General features: G+C 39.7%; 1 protein-coding gene across 3 annotated transcripts in view; it reads left to right on the top strand.

Moving 5' to 3' along the window:
* The window catches only part of LOC128689942 (maspardin), a 157,390-nt gene that overhangs the window by 66,661 nt on the left and 69,254 nt on the right, over positions 1 to 21,475 (top strand). For all 3 annotated transcript variants that reach the window (XM_070088671.1, XM_070088670.1, XM_070088668.1), the window contains one exon: positions 8,975 to 9,083. In XM_070088671.1, coding sequence (XP_069944772.1) covers positions 8,975 to 9,083 — 109 coding nt within the window. The remainder of the gene's footprint in view (positions 1 to 8,974; positions 9,084 to 21,475) is intronic.

A 21,475-nucleotide genomic window follows, 5' to 3' on the forward strand; every position in this document is an offset into this window, starting at 1 on the left:
TATGATTTTATTTTATTTTTTCTTTGTCTCACAACTGCCGCCACTGCTATTTTATGCTCTTTACCAGCACCACTACTGTTACCTCTTCTTCCACCAACATTACCTCTCCCTTCTTCCCTCACCCTCTCGTATATAATATTCTGACCATCCCTTTTTGATTCAGTGTAACTTTCCAGCGGTCCAAGTCAAACCAAAAGATCAGTACTTTCTCTCGCCTAAGTATAGGTTATTTGCATATTACCCTTAAGTCTTTTCAGTAATAATATACCCTTATCCTTTTCTTGGTATATTCAACAGGCTTCTCCTTGTAATTCTTACACTTTTTTTTTTTTTTTTTTAACAAGTAGGCCGTCTCCCACCTAGGCAGTGTGACCCAAATAGAAAGAAAATCCCCAAAAAGAAAATACTTTCATCATCATTCAACACTTTCACCTAACTCACACATAATCACTGTTTTTGCAGAGGTGCTTAGAATACAACAGTTTAGAAGTACTATGTATGTATAAAGATACACAACATATTCCTCCAAACTGCCAATATCCCAAACCCCTCCTTTAAAGTGCAGGCATTGTACTTCCCATTTCCAGGACTCAAGTCTGGCTATATAAAATAACCGGTTTCCTTGAATCCCTTCACTAAATATTACCCTGTTGACACTCCAACAGCTCGTCAGGTCCCAATTACCATTCGTCTCCATTCACTCCTATCTAACATGCTCACGCATGCTTACTGGAAGTCCAAACCCCTTGTCCACAAAACCTCCTTTACCCCCTCCCTCCAACCCTTTTGAGGACGACCCCTACCCTGCCTTCCTTCCCGTACAGATTTATACGTTCTCCATGTCATTCTACTTTGATCCATTCTCTCTAAATGACCAAACCACCTCAACAACCCCTCTTCAGCCCTCTGACTAATACTTTTATTAACTCCACACCTTCTCCTAATTTCCACACTCCGAATTTTCTGCATAATATTTACACCACACATTGCCCTTAGACAGGACATCTCCACTGCCTCCAACCACCTCCTCACTGCAGTATTTACAACCCAAGCTTCACACACACATAAGAATGTTGGTACCACTATACTTTCATACATTCCCTTCTTTGCCTCCATAGATAACGCTCTTTGTTTGCACATATACCTCAACGCACCACTCATCTTTTTTTCTCTCATCAATTCTATGATTCACCTCATCCTTCATAAATCCATCCGCTGATACGTCAACTCCCAAATATCTGAAAACATTCACTTCTTCCATACTCCTCCTCCCTAATTTGATATCCAATTTTTCTTTAAATCATTTGATACCCTCATCACCTTACTCCTATGTTCACTTTCAACTTTCTACCTTTACACTCTGACTTTTTTGGGTTATCCTAGGTTCTCTACACATATGCTGCTGTGTATGATAATCTATGTAACTGTATTTGTGTATACCTGAATAAACTTAGGCACACTCCCAAATTCATCCACTAACCTCTGCAATTTTTCTTTAGAATCACCCATAAGCACAGTAGGTTAGGTTAGGTAAGGTTCGTCAGGAAACAGGACAAATGTTTCCTGACGCGGGTCTTAGTCAGATGATGACCCGCCTTTGGAGCTTTTGGTCATCTGACCGAGGCCTTCCACTGGCTTACCGGTCCACCCCTTTAAAAATTATGGTCATTTATAACCTTCATAAGCACAGTATCATCAGCAAAAAGTAATTGTCATTTTGTATTTGATTCTCCATAATTTATTCCCACCCCTCTCCCAAACACCCTAGCATTTACTTCTTTTACAACCCCATCTATAAATATGTTAAACAACCATGGTGACATTACACATCCCTGTCTAAGACCTACTTTTACCGGGCAGTAGTCTCCCTCTCTTCTACACACCCTAACCTGAGCCTCACTATCCTCATAAAAACTCTTTACAGCATTTAGTAACTTATCACCTATTCCATATACTTGCAACATCTGCCACATTGCTCCCCTATCCACTCTATCATATGCCTTTTCTAAACCCATAAATGCAATAAAATTTCCCTACCTTTATCTAAATACTGTTCACATATATGCTTCAATGTAATCACTTGATCTATACATCCCCTACCCACTCTAAAACCTCCTTACTCATCCGTAATCCTACATTCTGTCTTGCCTCTAATTCTTTCAATAATAACCCTACCGTACACTTTTCCTGGTATACTCAGTAAACTAATTCCTCTATAATTTTTACAGTCTCTTTTGTTCCCCTTCCCTTTATATAAAGAGACTATGCATGCTCTCTGCCAATCCCTAGGTACCTTCCCCTCTTTCATACATTTATTAAACAAAAATACCAAGTAATGTGTGTGGATGTTGTGCAAATGATAAGAAAGAGATGATTGTGGATGTTATGAATGAGAAGAAGCTGATGTCCTGGCTTTAAGTGAAACAAAGTTGAAGGGGGTGGGAGAGTTTCAGTGGAGAAGAATAAATGGGATTAGGTAAGGGGTTTCAAATAGAGTTAGAGCTAAAGAAGGAGTAGCAATAATGTTGAAGGATAAGCTATGGCAGGAAAAGAGAGACTATAAATGTATTAATTCAAGGATTATGTGGAGTAAATTAAAGGTTGGATGTGAAAAGTGGGTTATAGTAAGCGTATATGCACCTGGAGAAGAGAGAAGTGTAGAGGAGAGAGAGAGATTTTGGGAAATGTTGAGTGAATGCATGGGGAGTTTAGAACCAAGTGTGAAAGTACTTGTGCTTCGGGATTTCAATGCTAAAGTGGGTAAAAATGTTATGGAGGGAGTAGTAGGTAAATTTGGGGTGCCAGGGGTAAATGTAAATGGGGAGCCTTTAATTCAGCTATGTGTAGAAAGAGATTTGGTAATAAGTAATACATATTTTATGAAAAAGAGGATAAATAAACATACAAGGTATGATGTAACACGTAATGAAAGTAGTTTGTTAGAGTATATATTGGTGGATAAAAGGTTGATGGGTAGGCTCCAGGATGTACATGTTTATAGAGGGGCAACTGATATATCGGATCATTATTTAGTTGTAGCTACAGTTAGAGTAAGAGGTAGATGGTACAAGAGGAAGGTGGCAACAACAAGTAAGAGGGAGGTGAAAGTGTATAAACTAAGGGAGGAGGAAGTTTGGGTGAGATATAAGCAACTATTGGCAGAAAGGTGGGCTAGTGCAAAGATGAGTAGTGGGGGTTGAAGAGGGTTGGAATAGTTTTAAAAATGCAGTATTAGAATGTGGGGCAGAAGTTTGTGGCTATAGGAGGGTGGAGGCAGGAGGAAAGAGGAGTGATTGGTGGAATGATGAAGTAAAGGGTGTGATAAAAGAGAAAAAGTTAGCTTATGAAAGGTTTTTACAAAGCAGAAGTGTTATAAGAAGAGCAGAGTATATGGAGAGTAAAAGAAAGGTGAAGAGAGTGGTGAGAGAGTGCAAAAGGAGAGCAGATGATACAGTGGGAGAGGCACTGTCAAGAAATTTTAATGAAAATAAGAAAAAATTTTGGAGTGAGTTAAACAAGTTAAAGCCTATGGAATGTATGGATTTGTCAGTTAAAACAGAGTAGGGGAGTTAGTAGATGGGGAGATGGAGGTATTAGGTAGATGGCGAGAATATTTTGAGGAACTTTTAAATGTTGAGGAAGAAAGGGAGGCTGTAATTTCATCCACTGGCCAGGGAGGTATACCATCTTTTAGGAGGGAAGAAGAGCAGAATGTAAATGTGGGGGAGGTGCGCGAGGCATTACGTAGAATGAAAGGAGGTAAAGCAGCTGGAACTGATGGGATCATGACAGAAATGTTAAAAGCAGGGGGGGATATAGTGTTGGAGTGGTTGGTACTTTTGTTTAATAAATGTGAAAGAGGGGAAGGTACCTAGGGATTGGTGGAGAGCATGTATAGTCTCTTTATATAAAGGGAAGGGGGACAAAAGAGATTGTAAAAATTATAGAGGAATAAGTTTGCTGAGTATACCAGGAAAAGTGTACGGTAGGGTTATAATTGAAAGAATTAGAGATAAGACAGAATGTAGGATTGCGGATGAGCAAGGAGGTTTCAGAGTGGATAGGGGATGTGTAGATCAAGTGTTTACATTGAAGCATATATGTGAACAGTATTTAGATAAATGTAGGGAAGTTTTTATTGCATTTATGGATTTAGAAAAGGCATATGATAGAGTGGATAGGGGAGCAATGTGGCAGATGTTGCAAGTATATAGAATAGGTGGTAACCTATTAAATGCTGTTAAGAGTTTTTATGAGGATAGTGAGGCTCAGGTTTGGGTGTGTAGAAGAGAGAGAGACTACTTCCCAGTAAAAGTAGGTCTTAGACAGGGATGTGTAATGTCTCCATGGTTGTTTAATATATTTATAGATGGGGTTGTAAAAGAAGTAAATGCTAGGGTGTTCAGGAGAAGGGTGGGATTAAATTATGGGGAATCAAATATAAAATGGGGATTGACACAATTACTTTTTGCTGATGATACTGTGTTTATGGGAGATTCTAAAGAAAAATTGCAAAGGTTAGTGGATGAGTTTAGGAGTGTGTGTAAAGGTAGAAAGTTGAAAGTGAACATAGAAAAGAGTAAGGTGATTAGGGTATCAAATGATTTAGATAAAGAAAAATTGGATATCAAATTGGGGAGGAGGAGTATGGAAGAAGTGAATGTTTTCAGATACTTGGGAGTTGACGTGTAGGTGGATGGATTTATGAAGGATGAGGTTAATCATAAAATTGATGAGGGAAAAAAGGTGAGTGGTGCATTGAGGTATATGTGGAGTCAAAAAATGTTATCTATGGAGGCAAAGAAGGGAATGTATGAAAGTATAGTAGTACCAACACTCATATGGGTGTGAAGCTTGGGTTGTGAATGCACCAGCGAGGAGACGGTTGGAGGCAGTGGAGATGCCCTGTCTAAGGGCAATGTGTGGTGTAAATATTATGCAGTAAATTCGGAGTGTGGAAATTAGGAGAAGGTGTGGAGTTAATAAAAGTATTAGTCAAAGGGCAGAAGAGGGATTGTTGAGGTGGTTTGGTCATTTAGAGAGATTGGATCAAAGTTGAATGACATGGAGAGCATTTAAATCTGTAGAAGGAAGATGCGGTAGGGGTCATCCTCGAAAAGGTTGGAAGGAAGGGGTAAGGGAGGTTTTATGGGTGAGGGGCTTGGACTTACAGCAGGCGTGCATGAGCATGTACAATAGGAGTGAATGGAGACGAATGGTATTTGGGACCTGACGATCTTTTGGAGTGTGAGCAGGGTAATATTTAGTGAAGGGATTCAGGGAAACCGGTTATTTTTATATAGCCGGACTTGAGTCCTGGAAATGGGAAGTACAATGCCTGCACTCTAAAGGAGGGGTTTCAGGATATTAGCAGTTTGGAGGGATATGTTGTGTATCTTTATACGTATATACTTCTAAACTGTTGTGTTCTGAACACCTCTGAAAAAACAGTGATTGTGTGTGACTGAGCTGAAAGTGTTGAATGATGATGAAAGTATTTTCTTTTTGGGGATTTTCTTTCTTTTTGGGTCACCCTGCCTCGGTGGGAGATGGCCGACTTGTTGAAAAAAAAAAAAAAACACTCCAACACTATATCCTAACCCCCCCCCCCCCCCTTTTAACATTTCTGTCATGATCCTGTCAGTTCCAGCTGCTTTATCCCCTTTCGTTCTATGTAATGCCTCACACACCTCCCCCACACTTACATTTTACTCTTCTTCACTCCTAAAAGATTGTGTACCTCCCTGGCCAGTGCATGAAATTACCGCCTCCCTTTCTTCCTCAACATTTAAAAGTTCCTCAAAATATTCTCGTCATCTACCTAATACCTCCATCTCCCCATCTACTAACTCTCCTACTCCTGTTTTTAACTGACAAATCCATTTGTTCCCTAGGTTTTCTTAACTTGTTTAACTCGCTCCAAATTTTTTTCTTATTTTCATTAAAATTTCTTGACAGTGCCTCTTCCCTCTATCATCTGCTCTCCTTTTGTGCACTCTCACCACTCTCTTCACCTTTCTTTTACTCTCCATATACTCTACTCTTCTTATAACACTTCTGCTTTGTAAAAACCTCTCATAAGCTACCATTTTCTCTTTTATCACACCCTTTACTTCATCATTCCACTAATCACTCCTCTTTCCTCCTGCACCCACCCTCCTATAACCACAAACTTCTGCCCCACATTCTAATACTGCATTTTTAAAACTATTCCAACCTTCTTCAACTCCCCCACTACTCATACTTGCACTAGCCCACTTTTCTGCCAATACAGTGGACCCCCGCATAACGATGGCATCACATAGCGATTTTTCCGCATACCGATTACTTTTATCGCAAAATTTTTGCCGCGCATACCGATTAAAAACCCGCTTACCGATTTTCGTCCGAGACGCGTCCAATGTGCCCTCACATGTGCCGGCCGTCCCATTGTTTACCAGCCAGCCTCCGCGGTAACATCCAAGCATACACTCGGAATATTTCGTATTATTACAGTGTTTTCGGTGCTGTTTCTGGAAAATAAGTGACCATGGGCCCCAAGAAAGCTTCTAGTGCCAACCCTGTGGTAAAAAGGGTGAGAATTAGTATGGAAATTAAGAAAGATTTTGAAGGGTTTGGGGCTAACCCTGAGAAGCCTATGCCAGTTGTGGAATCCATTGTGCCTACTTCAAAGATTAAGGAAATGTGTGCACAGTGGGTTGAACTGCAAACCTTTATAGATGAAAATCACCCTGACACAGCTGTTGCAAGCCGTGCTGGTGACTATTTCAATGACAATGTTATGGCCCATTTTAGGAAAGTCTTGAAGGAACGGGAGGTACAGAGCTCTATGGACAGATTTGTTGTGCGACAGAGGTCCAGTGACTCTCAAGCTGGTCCTAGTGGCATTAAAAGAAGAAGGGAAGTAACCCCAGAAAAGGACTTGCTACCTCAAGTCCTAATGGAAGGGGATTCCCCTTCTAAACAGTAAGAAGATAATGCTCTCCCCTCCTCCCATCCCATCAATCATCACCAGATCTTCAATAAAAGTAAGTGTCATGTAATTGTGCATGCCTTTTTCAGTTTGTGTGTATTAAAATTAACATTTCATGTGGTAAAAAAAAAATTTTTTCATACTTTTGGGCGTCTTGCACGGATTAATTTTATTTCCATTATTTCTTATGGGGAAAATTCATTCGCATAACGATTATTTCGCATAACGATGAGCCCTCTTGCACGGATTAAAATCGTTAACCGGGGGTCCACTGTAGTTGCTTATATCAAACCCGAACTTCCTCCTCCCTTAGTTTATACACTTTCACCTCCCTCTTACTTGTTGTTGCCATTTTCCTCTTGTCCCATCTACCTCTTACTCTAACTGTAGCTACAGCTAGATAATGATCTGATATATCAGTTGCCCCTCTATAAACATGTACATCCTGAAGCCTACCCATCAACCTTTTATCCACCAATACATAATCTAACAAACTACTTTCATTACTTGCTGTATCATACCTTGTGTATTTATTTATCCTCTTTTTCATAAAATATGTATTACTTATTACCAAACCTCTTTCTACACATAGCTCAATTAAAGGCTCCTCATTTTCACTTACCCTTGGCACCCCAAATTTACGTACTACTCCCTTCACAACATTTTTACCCACTTTAGCATTGAAATCCCCAACCACAAGTGCTCTCACACTTGGTTCTAAACTCCCCATGCATTCACTCAACATTTCCCAAAATCTCTCTCTCTCTCCTCTACACTTCTCTCTTCTCCAGGTGCATATATGCCTACTATAACCCACTTTTCACAGCCATCCTTTATTTTACTCCACATAATCCTTGTATTAATACATTTATACTCCCTCTTTTCCTGCCATAGCTTATCCTTCAACATTATTGCTACTCCTTCTTTAGCTCTAACTCTATTTGAAACCCCTTACCTAATCCCATTTATTCCTCTCCACTGAAACACTCTCACCCCCTTCAGCTTTGTTTCACTTAAAGCCAGGACATCTAGCTTCTTCTCATTCATAACATCCACAATCATCTCTTTCTTATCATTCGCACAACATCCACGCACATTCAGACATCCCACTTTGAAAATTTTCTTCTTATTCTTTTTAGTAATTATTACAGGAAAAGGGATTACTAGCCCATTGTTCCTGGCATTTTAGTTGACTTTTACAACGCACATGGCTTACAGAGGAAAGATTCTTATTCAACTTCCCCATGGATATAAAAGGAAAAGTAATAAGAAACAAGAACTAATAAGATAAAATCAAAGAAAACTCAGATGAGTGTGTATAGATAAATGTGTACATGTATGTGTAGTGTGACCTAAGTGTACGTAGAAGTAGCAAGACGTACCTGTAATCTTGCATATTTATGAGACGGACAAAAGACACCAGCAATCCTACCATCATGTAAAACAATTGCAGGCTTTCGTTTTACACTCACTTGGCAGGACGGTAGTACCTCCCTGGGTGGTGGCTGTGTACCAACCTACTACCTACCTGAATATATTGAGCAAATACACCTACCACTTCAATACTTTATCCCCACCTGCTTTTAGCATCTATCTTAATCCCATTTGTCCTAGCATTTTCTGACATACTTTAGCTAAAATATGCATTTTAGTCACGTTTTATAATATGCATGGCTTACAGAGGAAGAATTCTTTCTGACTATCTTATGGGATTAAAGAAACCCAGAAGGAAATTCAGGCGAGTGTTTATACACATACAGCAATATATGTACACAAATGCATACATGTATTATGTGTTTTATATGTTTATGAGGCAGAAAGAAAAGAGATCAGCAAGCTTGCTGGTGTAAAATAGTTGACAGGCTCCTTTTTCACACTCATGACAGGACAATAGTACCTCTTTTATTATTAGTAATGGTCAAAGCAGCATTTAAAGTAGTAATAGTAGCAGCAGCTGTAGTGTTTTATCAGCATTAACTAAAGTATTCTAATTTTTCACAGGTTTTGGATGTTACCAGCAACACTCTTGAAGAAGATGATTATTGGGCGATTTCCCAGAAAGCTGATGGATTCACAAATAGCAGAATCAATAGACTTCATGGTAGAAAGAGTAAGTACATTGCTTTACTTTATTACTGTATATACTCACGTTGGAGGGAGGGGTTAAAAGAGGTTTTGTGTACAAGGGGCTTGGGACATCCAGCAAGTGTGCATGAGTGTATTAGATAAGAAGTGGAGACGAATGGTTTTTATGACTTGATGTGCTGTTGGAGTGTGAGCAAAGTAACATTTATGAAGGGATTCAAGGAAACCAGTTAGCTGGATTTGAATCCTGGAGATGGGAAGTACAGTGCCTGCACTCTGAAGGAAGGGTGTTGATATGTTTGTTTTTTAACTGTAATGTTGGCAAGCCTCTGGCAAGACAGTGATGGAGTGAATGATGATGAGAGTGTTTCTTTTTTCTCGGTCACCCTGCCTTGGTGGGAAATGGTTGGTGTGTTAATAAAAAAAATGCATGTAGCCCAAGGTCTTAATACCATATTTCTAGGGGGAAAAAAAGTGGGTTTAGCTTTAATTGGTAATATTTTGATGAGTTGAAATCATAGCTTGCTGCCTATCAGGCTGCACCTGAACATGTTATAATGACTCAGACACAGAAATAACACTGTCTGAGCTAAGGATTCTAATTGGGAGCCATAACCCCTCAGGGGAGCCCTGACAGTTTTTAGGGAACCCATGGCTGTCTGTGGTATATGATAAATTGTTACTTTTCAAGAAAATCTGGGAAATCTGAAATGAATAAGTTTTATTATTTATTTTGACTTGGTAAGAGAGAATTTTCCTTCCTTATTCTCATCATTCTTTAAATTTAATCCTAATGTTATTACAATTTTAATATATTCATATTACAGTGCTTGCCGCTTTTAACCCTTTGAAGGTCGACAGGCCCTCTCCGAGACTCGTTCTCAGGGTCGGCCAAATTTAAAAAAAATAAATAAATTTTTCTTAGGAAAAGATAGAGAATCTTTTCCTGATCATAATGACACCAAAATTATGAAATTTGATGGAAAACTTATGGAATTATGCTCTCGCGAAGTTAGCAGTCTCGGCGATGTTTACGCATCGGCAATTTTGCCCACTTTGAGCCCCATTTTCAGCCAATTCCACTGTACTAGTCGACAAAAAACATGAATATTTCGCTAGAACTCCATTTTTTCTATCGAATGAGTGCAAGAAACCACCCATTTACCAATTTCAACTATCCAGTACAGTGGTCAGAATTTAGCAATTTTGCCAATTTCACACAAATTTCAAAAGATGCCAATTTCCGAATAGGGTCCAGAATAAACAAGAAAGACATTCCTGGCACTAAAATGACATTTCCTCTGTTCATTAGTCATGTCTCAAGGCCCCTCTTACATTCTTTTGCTTTCCACTTCGAATTTTTATTCTCACAAAAAATAGAAGATTTACTGTTATGCAGACTACTGCATTAGTGTAAAAAATGGTATAAATAATATTGGTGCACTTGCAAAAGAATATTAGACTCACCAGTTGACGTGTATTGGACGCTTGGCATGATTTGTTTACTTTTGAACTTTGGTAAAAATCGAACATTTCTGCTACTTTGAGCTCAATTTCAAGGTACTTTTCATTGTAAAACCAGTCAAAAATCATCTCAATTTCTGTAATATGTCTTCCATTCTATAAAATGAGACCAAGAAAACTAGAATACAACAATAAATACCATACGAAAATACAGTGCAAAAACGGTCAGTTTTTTTTTTTCTCATGCACTGTGTGCTGCAGGATTTTTTTATACTGTGCACACTGACCACATAGACCCATTCTTTCATATGTAGGCCTACCAGCTTTCTCCCACTAGATTTGAGGGCGCTAGAATTTAGGCATACTAGTACGTCGAAAACCCTGGGCCGTAAGCCGTACTAGTACGGCCGAAACCCTCGAAGGGTTAATGGAGTGAATAGCGTTAGGCTGAGCTGTTGAAATGATGTGTCCCATAAACATTTATTTTTTTTTATTATCACACTGGCCGATTCCCACCAAGGCAGGGTGGCCCGAAAAAGAAAAACTTTCACCATCATTCACTCCATCACTGTCATTAAAAACCATTTGTCTCCATTCACTCCTATCAAACACGCTCACGCATGCCTGCTGGAAGTCCAAGCCCTTCGCACACAAAACCTCCTTCAGCTTTGTTTCGCTTAGGGCCAGGACATCCAAGATGGATTTATGAAGGATGAGGTTAATCATAGAATTGATGAGGGAGAAAAGGCGAGTGGTGCATTGAGGTATATGTGGAGACAAAAAACATTATCTATGGAGGCAAAGAAGGGTATGAATGAAAGTATAGTAGTACCAACACTCTTATATGGGTGTGAAGCTTGAGTTGTAAATGCAGCAGCGAGGAGGCAGTTGGAGGCAGTGGAGATGTCCTGTCTAAGGGCAATGTGTGGTGTAAATATTATGCAGAGAATTAGGAGTGTGGAAATTAGGAGAAGGTGTGGAGTTAATAAAAGTATTAGTCAGAGGGCTGAAGAGGGGTTGTTGAGGTGGTTTGGTCATTTAGAGAGAATGGATCAAAGTAGAATGACATGGAGAGCATTTAAATCTGTAGGAGAAGGAAGGCGGGGTAGGGGTCGTCCTCGAAAAGGTTGGAAGGAAGGGGTAAGGGAGGTTTTGTGGGCGAGGGGCTTGGACTTCCAGCAGGCGTGCATGAGCATGTTCGATAGGAGTGAATGGAGACGAATGGTATTTGGGACCTGACGATCTGTTGGAGTGTGAGCAAGGTAATATTTAGTGAAGGGATTCAGGGAAACCGGTTATTTTTATATAGCCGGACTTGAGTCCTGGAAATGGGAAGTACAATGCCTGCACTCTAAAGGAGGGGTTTTGGGATGTTAGCAGTTTGGAGGGATATGTTGTGTATCTTTATACGTATATGCTTCTAAACTGCTGTGTTCTGAGCACCTCTGCGAAAACAGTGATTATGTGTGACTGAGCTGAAAGTGTTGAATGATGATGAAAGTATTTTCTTTTTGGGGATTTTCTTTCTTTTTGGGTCACCCTGCCTCGGTGGGAGACGGCCGACTTGTTGAAAAAAAAAAAAAACTAAGGCTTCATTCTTTCTGATGAAACTAGGAAATTATCTTTATCACTTCTTTCTTATTCTTTCATAAACTTGCACATAGTTATGTCTAGGAGTGTGTCAAAATATCAGTAACAGTATGAATGGGTATCAGTTAATTTTGATGGTATTGGCCTAAAACTGAGCATCAGTATCTGAGAGTATCGGCTAATTTGATGGTATCGATATTGGTGGTTATAAGGTAATTTTGAGGGTATCGGTATTAGCCTGCAATTGAATATCAGCATCTGCATAAGTTTTGGTATCATTCCACTGCTAATTATTTTTTTTTCTTTTCAACATGCTGGCCTTCTCCCACCGAGGCAGAGTGACCCAAAAGAGAGAGAAACATTTTAACTATCATTCACATATGATCACTGTCTTTGCAGAGGCACAGAGATATGACAGTTTACATGTCACTCCAAACCCTTCCTTTAACCCTTTCAGGGTTTCGGATGTACTAGTATGGCTTACGCACCAGGGTTTTTGACATACTAGTACGCCTAAATTCTAGCGCCCTCAAATCTAGTGAGAGAAAGATGGTAGGCTTACATATGAAAGAATGGGTCTATGTGGTCAGTGTGCGCAGTATAAAAAAATCCTGCAGCACACAGTGCGTAATAAGAAAAAAAAAGTCTGTGTTTTTTTATTAAAACAGCGACTTTGCACTGTATATTCGTATGGTATTTATTGTTGTATTCTAGTTTTCCTGGTCTCATTTTATAGAATGGAAGACATATTACAGAAATTGAGATGATTTTGACTGGTTTAACAATGAAAAGTACCTTGAAATTGAGCTCAAAGTAGCAGAAATGTTCAGTTTTACCAAAGTTCAAAAGTAAACAAATCGTGCTACGCGTCCAATACGTGTCAACTGGTGAGTCTAATATTCTTTCACAAGTGCACTGATATTAGAGAGAGAGATTTTTGGGAGATGTTAAGTGAATGTATAGGAACCTTTGAACCAAGTGAGAGAGCAATTGTGGTAGGGGACCTGAATGCTCAAGTAGGAGAAACTTTTAGAGAGAGTAAGTTTGAGGTGCTAGGTGTAAATGATAATGGGAACCCTTTGATTGAACTTTGTATAGAAAGGGGTTCAAAGGTTCCTATACATTCACTTAACATCTCCCAAAAATCTCTCTCTCTAATATCAGCACACTTGTGAAAGAATATTAGACTCACCAGTTGACATGTATTGGACGCGTAGCACGATTTGTTTACTTTTGAACTTTGGTAAAAATTGAACATTTCTGCTACTTTGAGCTCAATTTCAAGGTACTTTTCATTGTAAAACCAGTCAAAATCATCTCAATTTACATATTTTAAGAAAAAGAGGATAAATAAGTATACAAGGTATGATGTAGGGCGAAATGACAGTACAGTGGACCCCCGCATAACGATGGCATCGCATAGCGATTTTTCCGCATAACGATTACTTTTATCGCAAAATTTTTGCCGCGCATACCGATTAAAAACCCGCATACCGATTTTCGTCCGAGACGCGTCCAATGTGCCCTCATATGTGCCGGCCGTCCCATTGTTTACCAGCCAGCCTCCGCGGTAACATCCAAGCATACACTCGGAATATTTCGTATTATTACAGTGTTTTCGGTGCTGTTTCTGGAAAATAAGTGACCATGGGCCCCAAGAAAGCTTCTAGTGCCAACCCTGTGGTAAAAAGGGTGAGAATTAGTATGGAAATTAAGAAAGATTTTGAAGGGTTTGGGGCTAACCCTGAGAAGCCTATGCCAGTTGTGGAATCCATTGTGCCTACTTCAAAGATTAAGGAAATGTGTGCACAGTGGGTTGAACTGCAAACCTTTATAGATGAAAATCACCCTGACACAGCTGTTGCAAGCCGTGCTGGTGACTATTTCAATGACAATGTTATGGCCCATTTTAGGAAAGTCTTGAAGGAACGGGAGGTACAGAGCTCTATGGACAGATTTGTTGTGCGACAGAGGTCCAGTGACTCTCAAGCTGGTCCTAGTGGCATTAAAAGAAGAAGGGAAGTAACCCCAGAAAAGGACTTGCTACCTCAAGTCCTAATGGAAGGGGATTCCCCTTCTAAACAGTAAGAAGATAATGCTCTCCCCTCCTCCCATCCCATCAATCATCACCAGATCTTCAATAAAAGTAAGTGTCATGTAATTGTGCATGCCTTTTTCAGTTTGTGTGTATTAAAATTAACATTTCATGTGGTAAAAAAAATTTTTTTTCATACTTTTGGGCGTCTTGCACGGATTAATTTTATTTCCATTATTTCTTATGGGGAAAATTCATTCGCATAACGATTATTTCGCATAACGATGAGCCCTCTTGCACGGATTAAAATCGTTAACCGGGGGTCCACTGTAGTTTGTTGGATTATGTATTGGTAGATAAAAGACTGTTGACTAGACTTCAGGATGTACATGTTTATAGAGGGGCCACAGATATATCAGATCACTTTTTAGCTGGGATACAAGGAGAATAGAAGCATCAGGGAAGAGAGGTGAAGATTTATAAACTAAGAGGAGGCAGTTAGGGTAAGATATAAACAGCTATTGGAGGATAGATGGGCTTATGAGAGCATAGGCAATGAGGTCGAAGAGGTATGGGGTAGGTTTAAAAATGTAGTGTTAGTGTTCAGCAGAAGTTTGTGATTACAGGAAAGTGCGTGCGGGAGGGAAGGGGAGCGATTGGTGGAATGATGATGTTGAGAGAGTAGTAATGGAGAAAGTTAGCATATGAGAAGTTTTTACAAAGTAGAAGTGATGCAAGGAGGGAAGAGTATATGGAGAAAAAGAGAGAGGCTAAGAGAGTGGTTGATCAGTGTAAAAATAGAGCAAATGAGAGAGTGGGTGAGATGTTATCAACAAATTTTGTTGAAAATAAGAAAAAGTTTTGGAGTGAGATTAACAAGTTAAGGAAGCCTAGAGAACAAATGGATTTGTCAGTTAAAAATAGGAGAGGAGAGTTGTTAAATGGAGAGTTAGAGGTATTGGGAAGATGGAGGGAATATTTTGAGGAATTGTTAAATGTTGATGAAGATAGGGAAGCTGTGATTTTGTGTATAGGGCAAGGAGGAATAACATCTTGTAGGAGTGAGGAAGAGCCAGTTGTGAGTGTGGGGGAAGTTCGTGGGGCAGTAGGTAAAATGAAAGGAGGTAAGGCAGCTGGGATTGATGGGATAAAGATAGAAATGTTAAAACCAGGTGGGGATATAGTTTTGCAGTGGTTGGTGCTATTATTTAATAAATGTATGGAAGAGGGTAAGGTAGCTAGGAATTGGCAGAGAGCATGCATAGTTCCTTTGTATAAAGGCAAAGGGGGCAAAAGAAATTATAGGGGTATAAGTCTGTTGAGTATACCTGGTAAAGTTTATGGTAGTTATTATTGAAAGAATTAAGAGTAAGACGGAGAATAAGATAGCAGATGAACAAGGAGGCTTTAGGAAAGGTAGGGGGTGTGTGGACCAGGTGTTTACAGTGAAACATTTAAGTGAACAGTATTAGATAAGACTAACGAGGTTTTTGTGGCATTTATGGATTTGGATAAGGCATATGACAGGGTGGATACAGGGGCAATGTGGCAGATGTTGCAGGTGTATGGTGTCGGAGGTAGGTTACTGAAAGCAGTGAAGAGTTCTTACGAGGATAGTGAGGTTCAAGTTAGAGTATGTAGGAAAGAGGGAGATTATTTTCCAGTAAAAGTAGGCCTTAGACAAGGATGTGTGATGTCACCGTGGTTGTTTAATATATTTATAGATGGGGTTGTAAGAGAAGTAACTGCGAGGGTCTTTCCAAAAGGCGTGGAGTTAAAAGATAAAGAATCACACACAAAGTGGGAGTTGTCACAGTTGCTCTTTGCTGATGACACTGTGCTCTTGGGATATTCTGAAGAGAAGTTGCAGAGGTTGGTGGATGAATTTGGTAGGGTATGTAAAAGAAGAAAATTAAAAGTGAATACAGGAAAGAGTAAGGTTATGAGGATAACAAAAAGATTAGGTGATGAAAGATTGGATATCAGATTGGAGGGAGAGAGTATGGAGGAGGTGAATGTATTCAGATATTTGGGAGTGGACGTGTCAACGGATAGGTCTATGAAAGATGAGGTGAATCATAGAATTGATAAGAACATAAGAACATAAGAATGGAGGAACACTGCAGAAGGCCTACTGGCCCATGCGAGGCAGGTCCTTATCTAAAGCTTCCCAAGAAATAACTCCCGTACCCAATGACACCAATCAAACCCAGCCCCTCCCACTCATATGTTTGTCCAGTTTCTTCTTAAAGCTACCCAAGGTCCTAGCCTCTATCACCCCACTGGGAAGACTGTTCCACGCATAAGAACATAAGAAAGGAGGAACACTGCAGTAGGCCTGTTGGCCCATACTAGGCAGGTCCTTTACAATTCATCCCACTAACAAACATTTGACCAACCCAATTTTCAATGCTTCCCAAGAAATAAGCTCTGATGTGCAAGTCCTACTCAAATCCAACCCCTCCCACTCATGTACTTATCCATCCTATATTTGAAACTACCCAAAGTCCTAGCCTCAATAACCCAACTAGGTAGACTGTTCCACTCATCAACTACCCTATTTCCAAACCAATACTTTCCTATGTCCTTTCTAAATCTAAACTTATCTAATTTAAATCCATTACTGCGGGTTCTCTCTTGGAGAGATATCCTCAAGACCTTGTTAATATCCCCTTTATTAATACCTATCTTCCACTTATACACTTCGATCAGGTCTCCCCTCATTCTTCGTCTAACAAGTGAATGTAACTTAAGAGTCTTCAATCTTTCTTCATAAGGAAGATTTCTAATGCTATGTATTAATTTAGTCATCCTACGCTGAATGTTTTCTAACGAATTTATGTCCATTCTGTAATATGGAGACCAGAATTGAGCTGCATAATCTAGGTGAGGCCTTACTAATGATGTATAAAGCTTCAGTATGACCTCTGGACCTCTGTTGCTTACACTTCTTGATATAAATCCCAGTAATCTATTTGCCTTATTACGTACGCTTAGGCATTGCTGTCTTGGTTTAAGGTTGCTGCTTACCATAACCCCCAAGTCCTTTTCGAAATCTGTATGGCTAAGTTCTACATTATTTAACTTATAAGTGCTAGGGTTATGGACACTCCCGAGCTTCAGAACCTTTCATTTATCTACATTGAACTGCATCTGCCACTTTTCTGACCAAGAGTAGAGTTTGTCTAAATCCTCCTGAAGTTCCCTAACATCTACGTTTGAATCAATTATCCTACCTATCTTCGTGTCATCGGCGAATTTGCTCATATCACTAGTAATTCCTTCATCAAGATCATTGATATATATTATAAACAACAACGGGCCCAAGACTGATCCCTGTGGAACGCCACTCGTTACTGATCCCCACTCGGATTTAACCCCATTACAAAGGAATATGGGAAAGTTTGTTTTCAATCAATTGCCAATATGAGAAGACCGACAAAAGTAGGTCTTGCCTATCTAAGGGTGAACATTTTTAAATGTTGCAAAGTTGCAATTGCTAATAAAACACCAAATAACTATTTTTTAATTTTATTATACAAAAAGACAATATCAAAAACATAAATTAAACTTGTTTTCAAACATTTTGTAAGTATTAAAAAAATACAAAAATGAATCAGTAGCAACATAGGCACATTGCAAAGGGATATAACTTTCAATTCCCACATTCTTGAGTTTCCTAAGAAAGAATAATCATTCTAGTTCACTAATTTGTACAATTTCTATCCTTCTTGATGTATATATTTACTTTGCATATGGCAAAGGAAAATGAGGATGTGACATGATGTTTGTGTTTGCTGCACAATTTGCATCTAAGTAGCTTGCCTGGCACTGGCATGTGAGAATTTTGGCTTTTTGGATGGTCTGTCTTCCTCATCATCACTTGACACCTCTGCATCCTGTGGCAAGTACTCATCACTACTGTCAAGCAATTCCTGGTGATCTGGCTCTGGATCTGAGTCACTTTCCTCCAAAATGCAGAGATATTTGGACTTGTCTTTGGAGGACTCACCATAAAACAATTTCTGATTGATCTGGAAGGACAATAAAAATGTTCTGTACACACCCAGACTACTACAGAATTGATATATGCATTAAAATTTTTTTTATAAATATTTATTTACTGAAAATTAAAATTGGGCCCAAATAGGCAAGAACGATATTTATCGGTCTTTTTTTGTTGCACTTTTTTCCTTTGCATGGTGCACTCACATTATGCTTCACACAGACTTCATATATATATCAAAATATGCCTAAACTATCCATTTACACACTAGAAACACAAATGAGTACTTACCGATATGTAGAGGGTAAAATCCAAGGGTATATGAGTGTCACTCGATGAAAAAAACGTATCTCGGCGAAACCAAGCTAGAAGTGTTTACATTTTGGGCTCTCAACCAATGGGAAGCGAGCAGAAGCCATCACCATTTAGCTGGAGAGACTCAGGGAAGGCTTGTGATTGGTCAGAAATAGAGAATGGGAACCCAGATGCTCAGTGGGTATAGGAGGAATGCACTGAATATCATGCTTTTAAGAACGACAATTGTCGTTCCTGCCTACTAAAGGGTTAATGTCAATATACTGATTCATAAGATGACCCTCGCCTCTTTTGATACGCCTATAAATTCCTTTCTTATGCCCTAGTAGATATTTCAGCCTATTATTCATCCATTTTGGGTCATTTCTATTTGATCTAATTTCTTTATAAGGGATAAACGTTCTTTGAGCAGCATGTATAGTGTTCAGAAAACTGTCATATTGATAGCTCTCTTCGTTAACCCAGTCAACAGATGATACGTGTTCTCTAAGCCCATCGTAATCTGCTAAGAGAAAATCTGGGACTGTTACTGAGTTATCCCTACTATCATACTTCCATTCAATGCTAAATGTAATTGATTTGTGGTTGCTAGCACCCAGTTCCTCTGAAACTTCTAAATTATTAACAAGGGATTCATTGTTTGCCAGAACTAAGTCAAGCAGGTTATTACCCCTTGTAGGTTCAGTCACAAACTGCTTCAAAAAACAATCCTGAACTACTTCTAAGAAGTCGTATGATTCTAAATTCCCAGTCAAGAAATTCCAATCAATATGACTAAAGTTAAAGTCTCCTAGAATTACTACATTATCATGCCTTGTGGCCCTAACAATTTCCTCCCATAGTAGTCTCCCCTGGTCCCTATCTAAATTTGGGGAACGGTATATCACACCTAAAATTAATTTTTCATGCCCCTCTGAAAATTCTATCCAAACAGACTCTGTATGTGTTACTTCAGACTTAATACCCGTTTTTATGCAACAGTTCAAGCGATCTCGGACATACAATGCCACCCCACCCCCTTTCCCGACACTTCTATCTACTTCGAACAATTTAAAACCCTGAATGTGACATTCTGCAGGCATGTCCCGACTTTTTGAATTAAACCACGTCTCAGTAATGGCAAATACATCAATGTTACCTGCACTAGCAACTAGTCTCAACTCGTCCATCTTATTCCTAGCACTGCGACTATTTGTGTAATAAATATTTAAAGACCCTCCTCTCTCTTTACCCTTCCTGCTCCTTTCTGTTATTCCACTAAACCTATTACTGTCCTTTTCAATTAGTGCCACTGGCTTTCCAATATCCACCTCATTTTGCCTATTACTAGTTCTCCTAGTACTCATATTACTACACTGCGACTTCACTGTTTTCCCGCCAAAACCCATACCACTAACTATTCCTAGTTTAAAGACCTAACAGCTCCCTCCACTGCGTTGGCCAGTGCTCCCACCCCACACCTAGATAAGTGAACCCCATCCCTGGCATGCATGTCATTTCTGCCATAGAAGAGGTCCCAGTTGTCAATGAATGTTACTGCATTTTCCTTACAGTATTTGTCCAGCCAGCAATTGACACCAGTTGCTCTGGACAACCATTCATTTCCAACTCCTCTCCTTGGAAAAATGCCACATGTGACAGGTTTCCCACCCTTCCTCCTAATTATCTCTATTGCTGACCTATACCTGCTAATCAGGTCCTCACTCCTACGTCTGCCAACATCGTTGCCTCCAGCACTGAGACAGATAATAGGATTGCTCCCATTACCTCTCATGATGTCATCCAGATGGCTAACAATATCCTTCATCCCAGCCCCAGGAAAACACACACTCTGCCTCCTACTCCTATCCTTCAAGCAGAATGCCCTATCCATGTACCTAATCTGGCTATTCCCAACAACAACAATGTTTTTACCTTCCTTGGCGTCGTCCTTCGTGATGCTCCAAGTAGTCGACTCACATGAGGGGAAAAGGGTGAGTGGTGCATTTAGGAGTCTGTGGAGACAAAGAACTTTTTCCTTGGAGGCAAAGAGGAGAATGTATGAGAGTATAGTTTTACCAACACTCTTATATGGGTGTGAAGCATGGGTGGTGAATGTTGTAGCGAGGAGAAGGCTGGAGGCAGTGGAGATGTCATGTCTGAGGGCAATGTGTGGTGTGAATATAATACAGAGAATTTGTAGTTTGGAAGTTAGGAGGTGCAGGATTGCCAAAACTGTTGTCCAGAGGGCTGAGGAAGGGTTGTTGAGGTGGTTCGGACATGTAGAGAGAATGGAACAAAACAGAAGGACTTCAAGAGTGTATCAGTCTGTAGTGGAAGGAAGGCTGGGTAGGGGTCGGCCTAGGAAAGGTTGGAGGGAGAGGGTAAAGGAGGTTTTGTGTGCGAGGGGCTTGGACTTCCAGCGGGCATGCGTGAGCGTGTTTGATAGGAGTGAATGGAGACAAATGGTTTTTAATACTTGACGTGCTGTTGGAGTGTGAGCAAAGTAACATTTATGAAGGGATTCAGGGAAACCGGCAGGCCAGACTTGAGTCCTGGAGATGGGAAGTACAGTGCCTGTACTCTGAAGGAGGGGTGTTAATGTTGCAGTTTAAAAACTGTAGTGTAAAGCACCCTTCTGGCAAGACAGTGATGGAGTGAATGATGGTGAAAGTTTTTCTTTTTCGGGCCACCCTGCCTTGGTGGGAATCGGCCAGTTTCTTAATATAATAAAAAAAAAAAAATTCTACACTAATGCAGTAGTCTGCCTAACAGTAAATCTTCTATTTTTTGTGAGAATAAAAGTTCAAAGTAGAAAGCAAAAGAATGTAAGAGGGGCCTGGGGATGTGACTAATAAACAGAGGAAATGTTATTTTAGTGAAAGGAATGTCTTTCTTGTTTATTTTGGACCCTAATTGGAAATTGGCATTTTTTGAAATTTGTGTGAAATTGGCAATATTGCTAAATTCTGACCACTGTATTGGATAGTTGAAATTGGTAAATGGGTGGTTTCTTGTACTCATTTGA

Source organism: Cherax quadricarinatus, chromosome 25 (genome assembly GCF_038502225.1).
Source record: "Cherax quadricarinatus isolate ZL_2023a chromosome 25, ASM3850222v1, whole genome shotgun sequence".
NCBI classification, from domain to species: Eukaryota; Metazoa; Arthropoda; class Malacostraca; order Decapoda; family Parastacidae; genus Cherax; species Cherax quadricarinatus.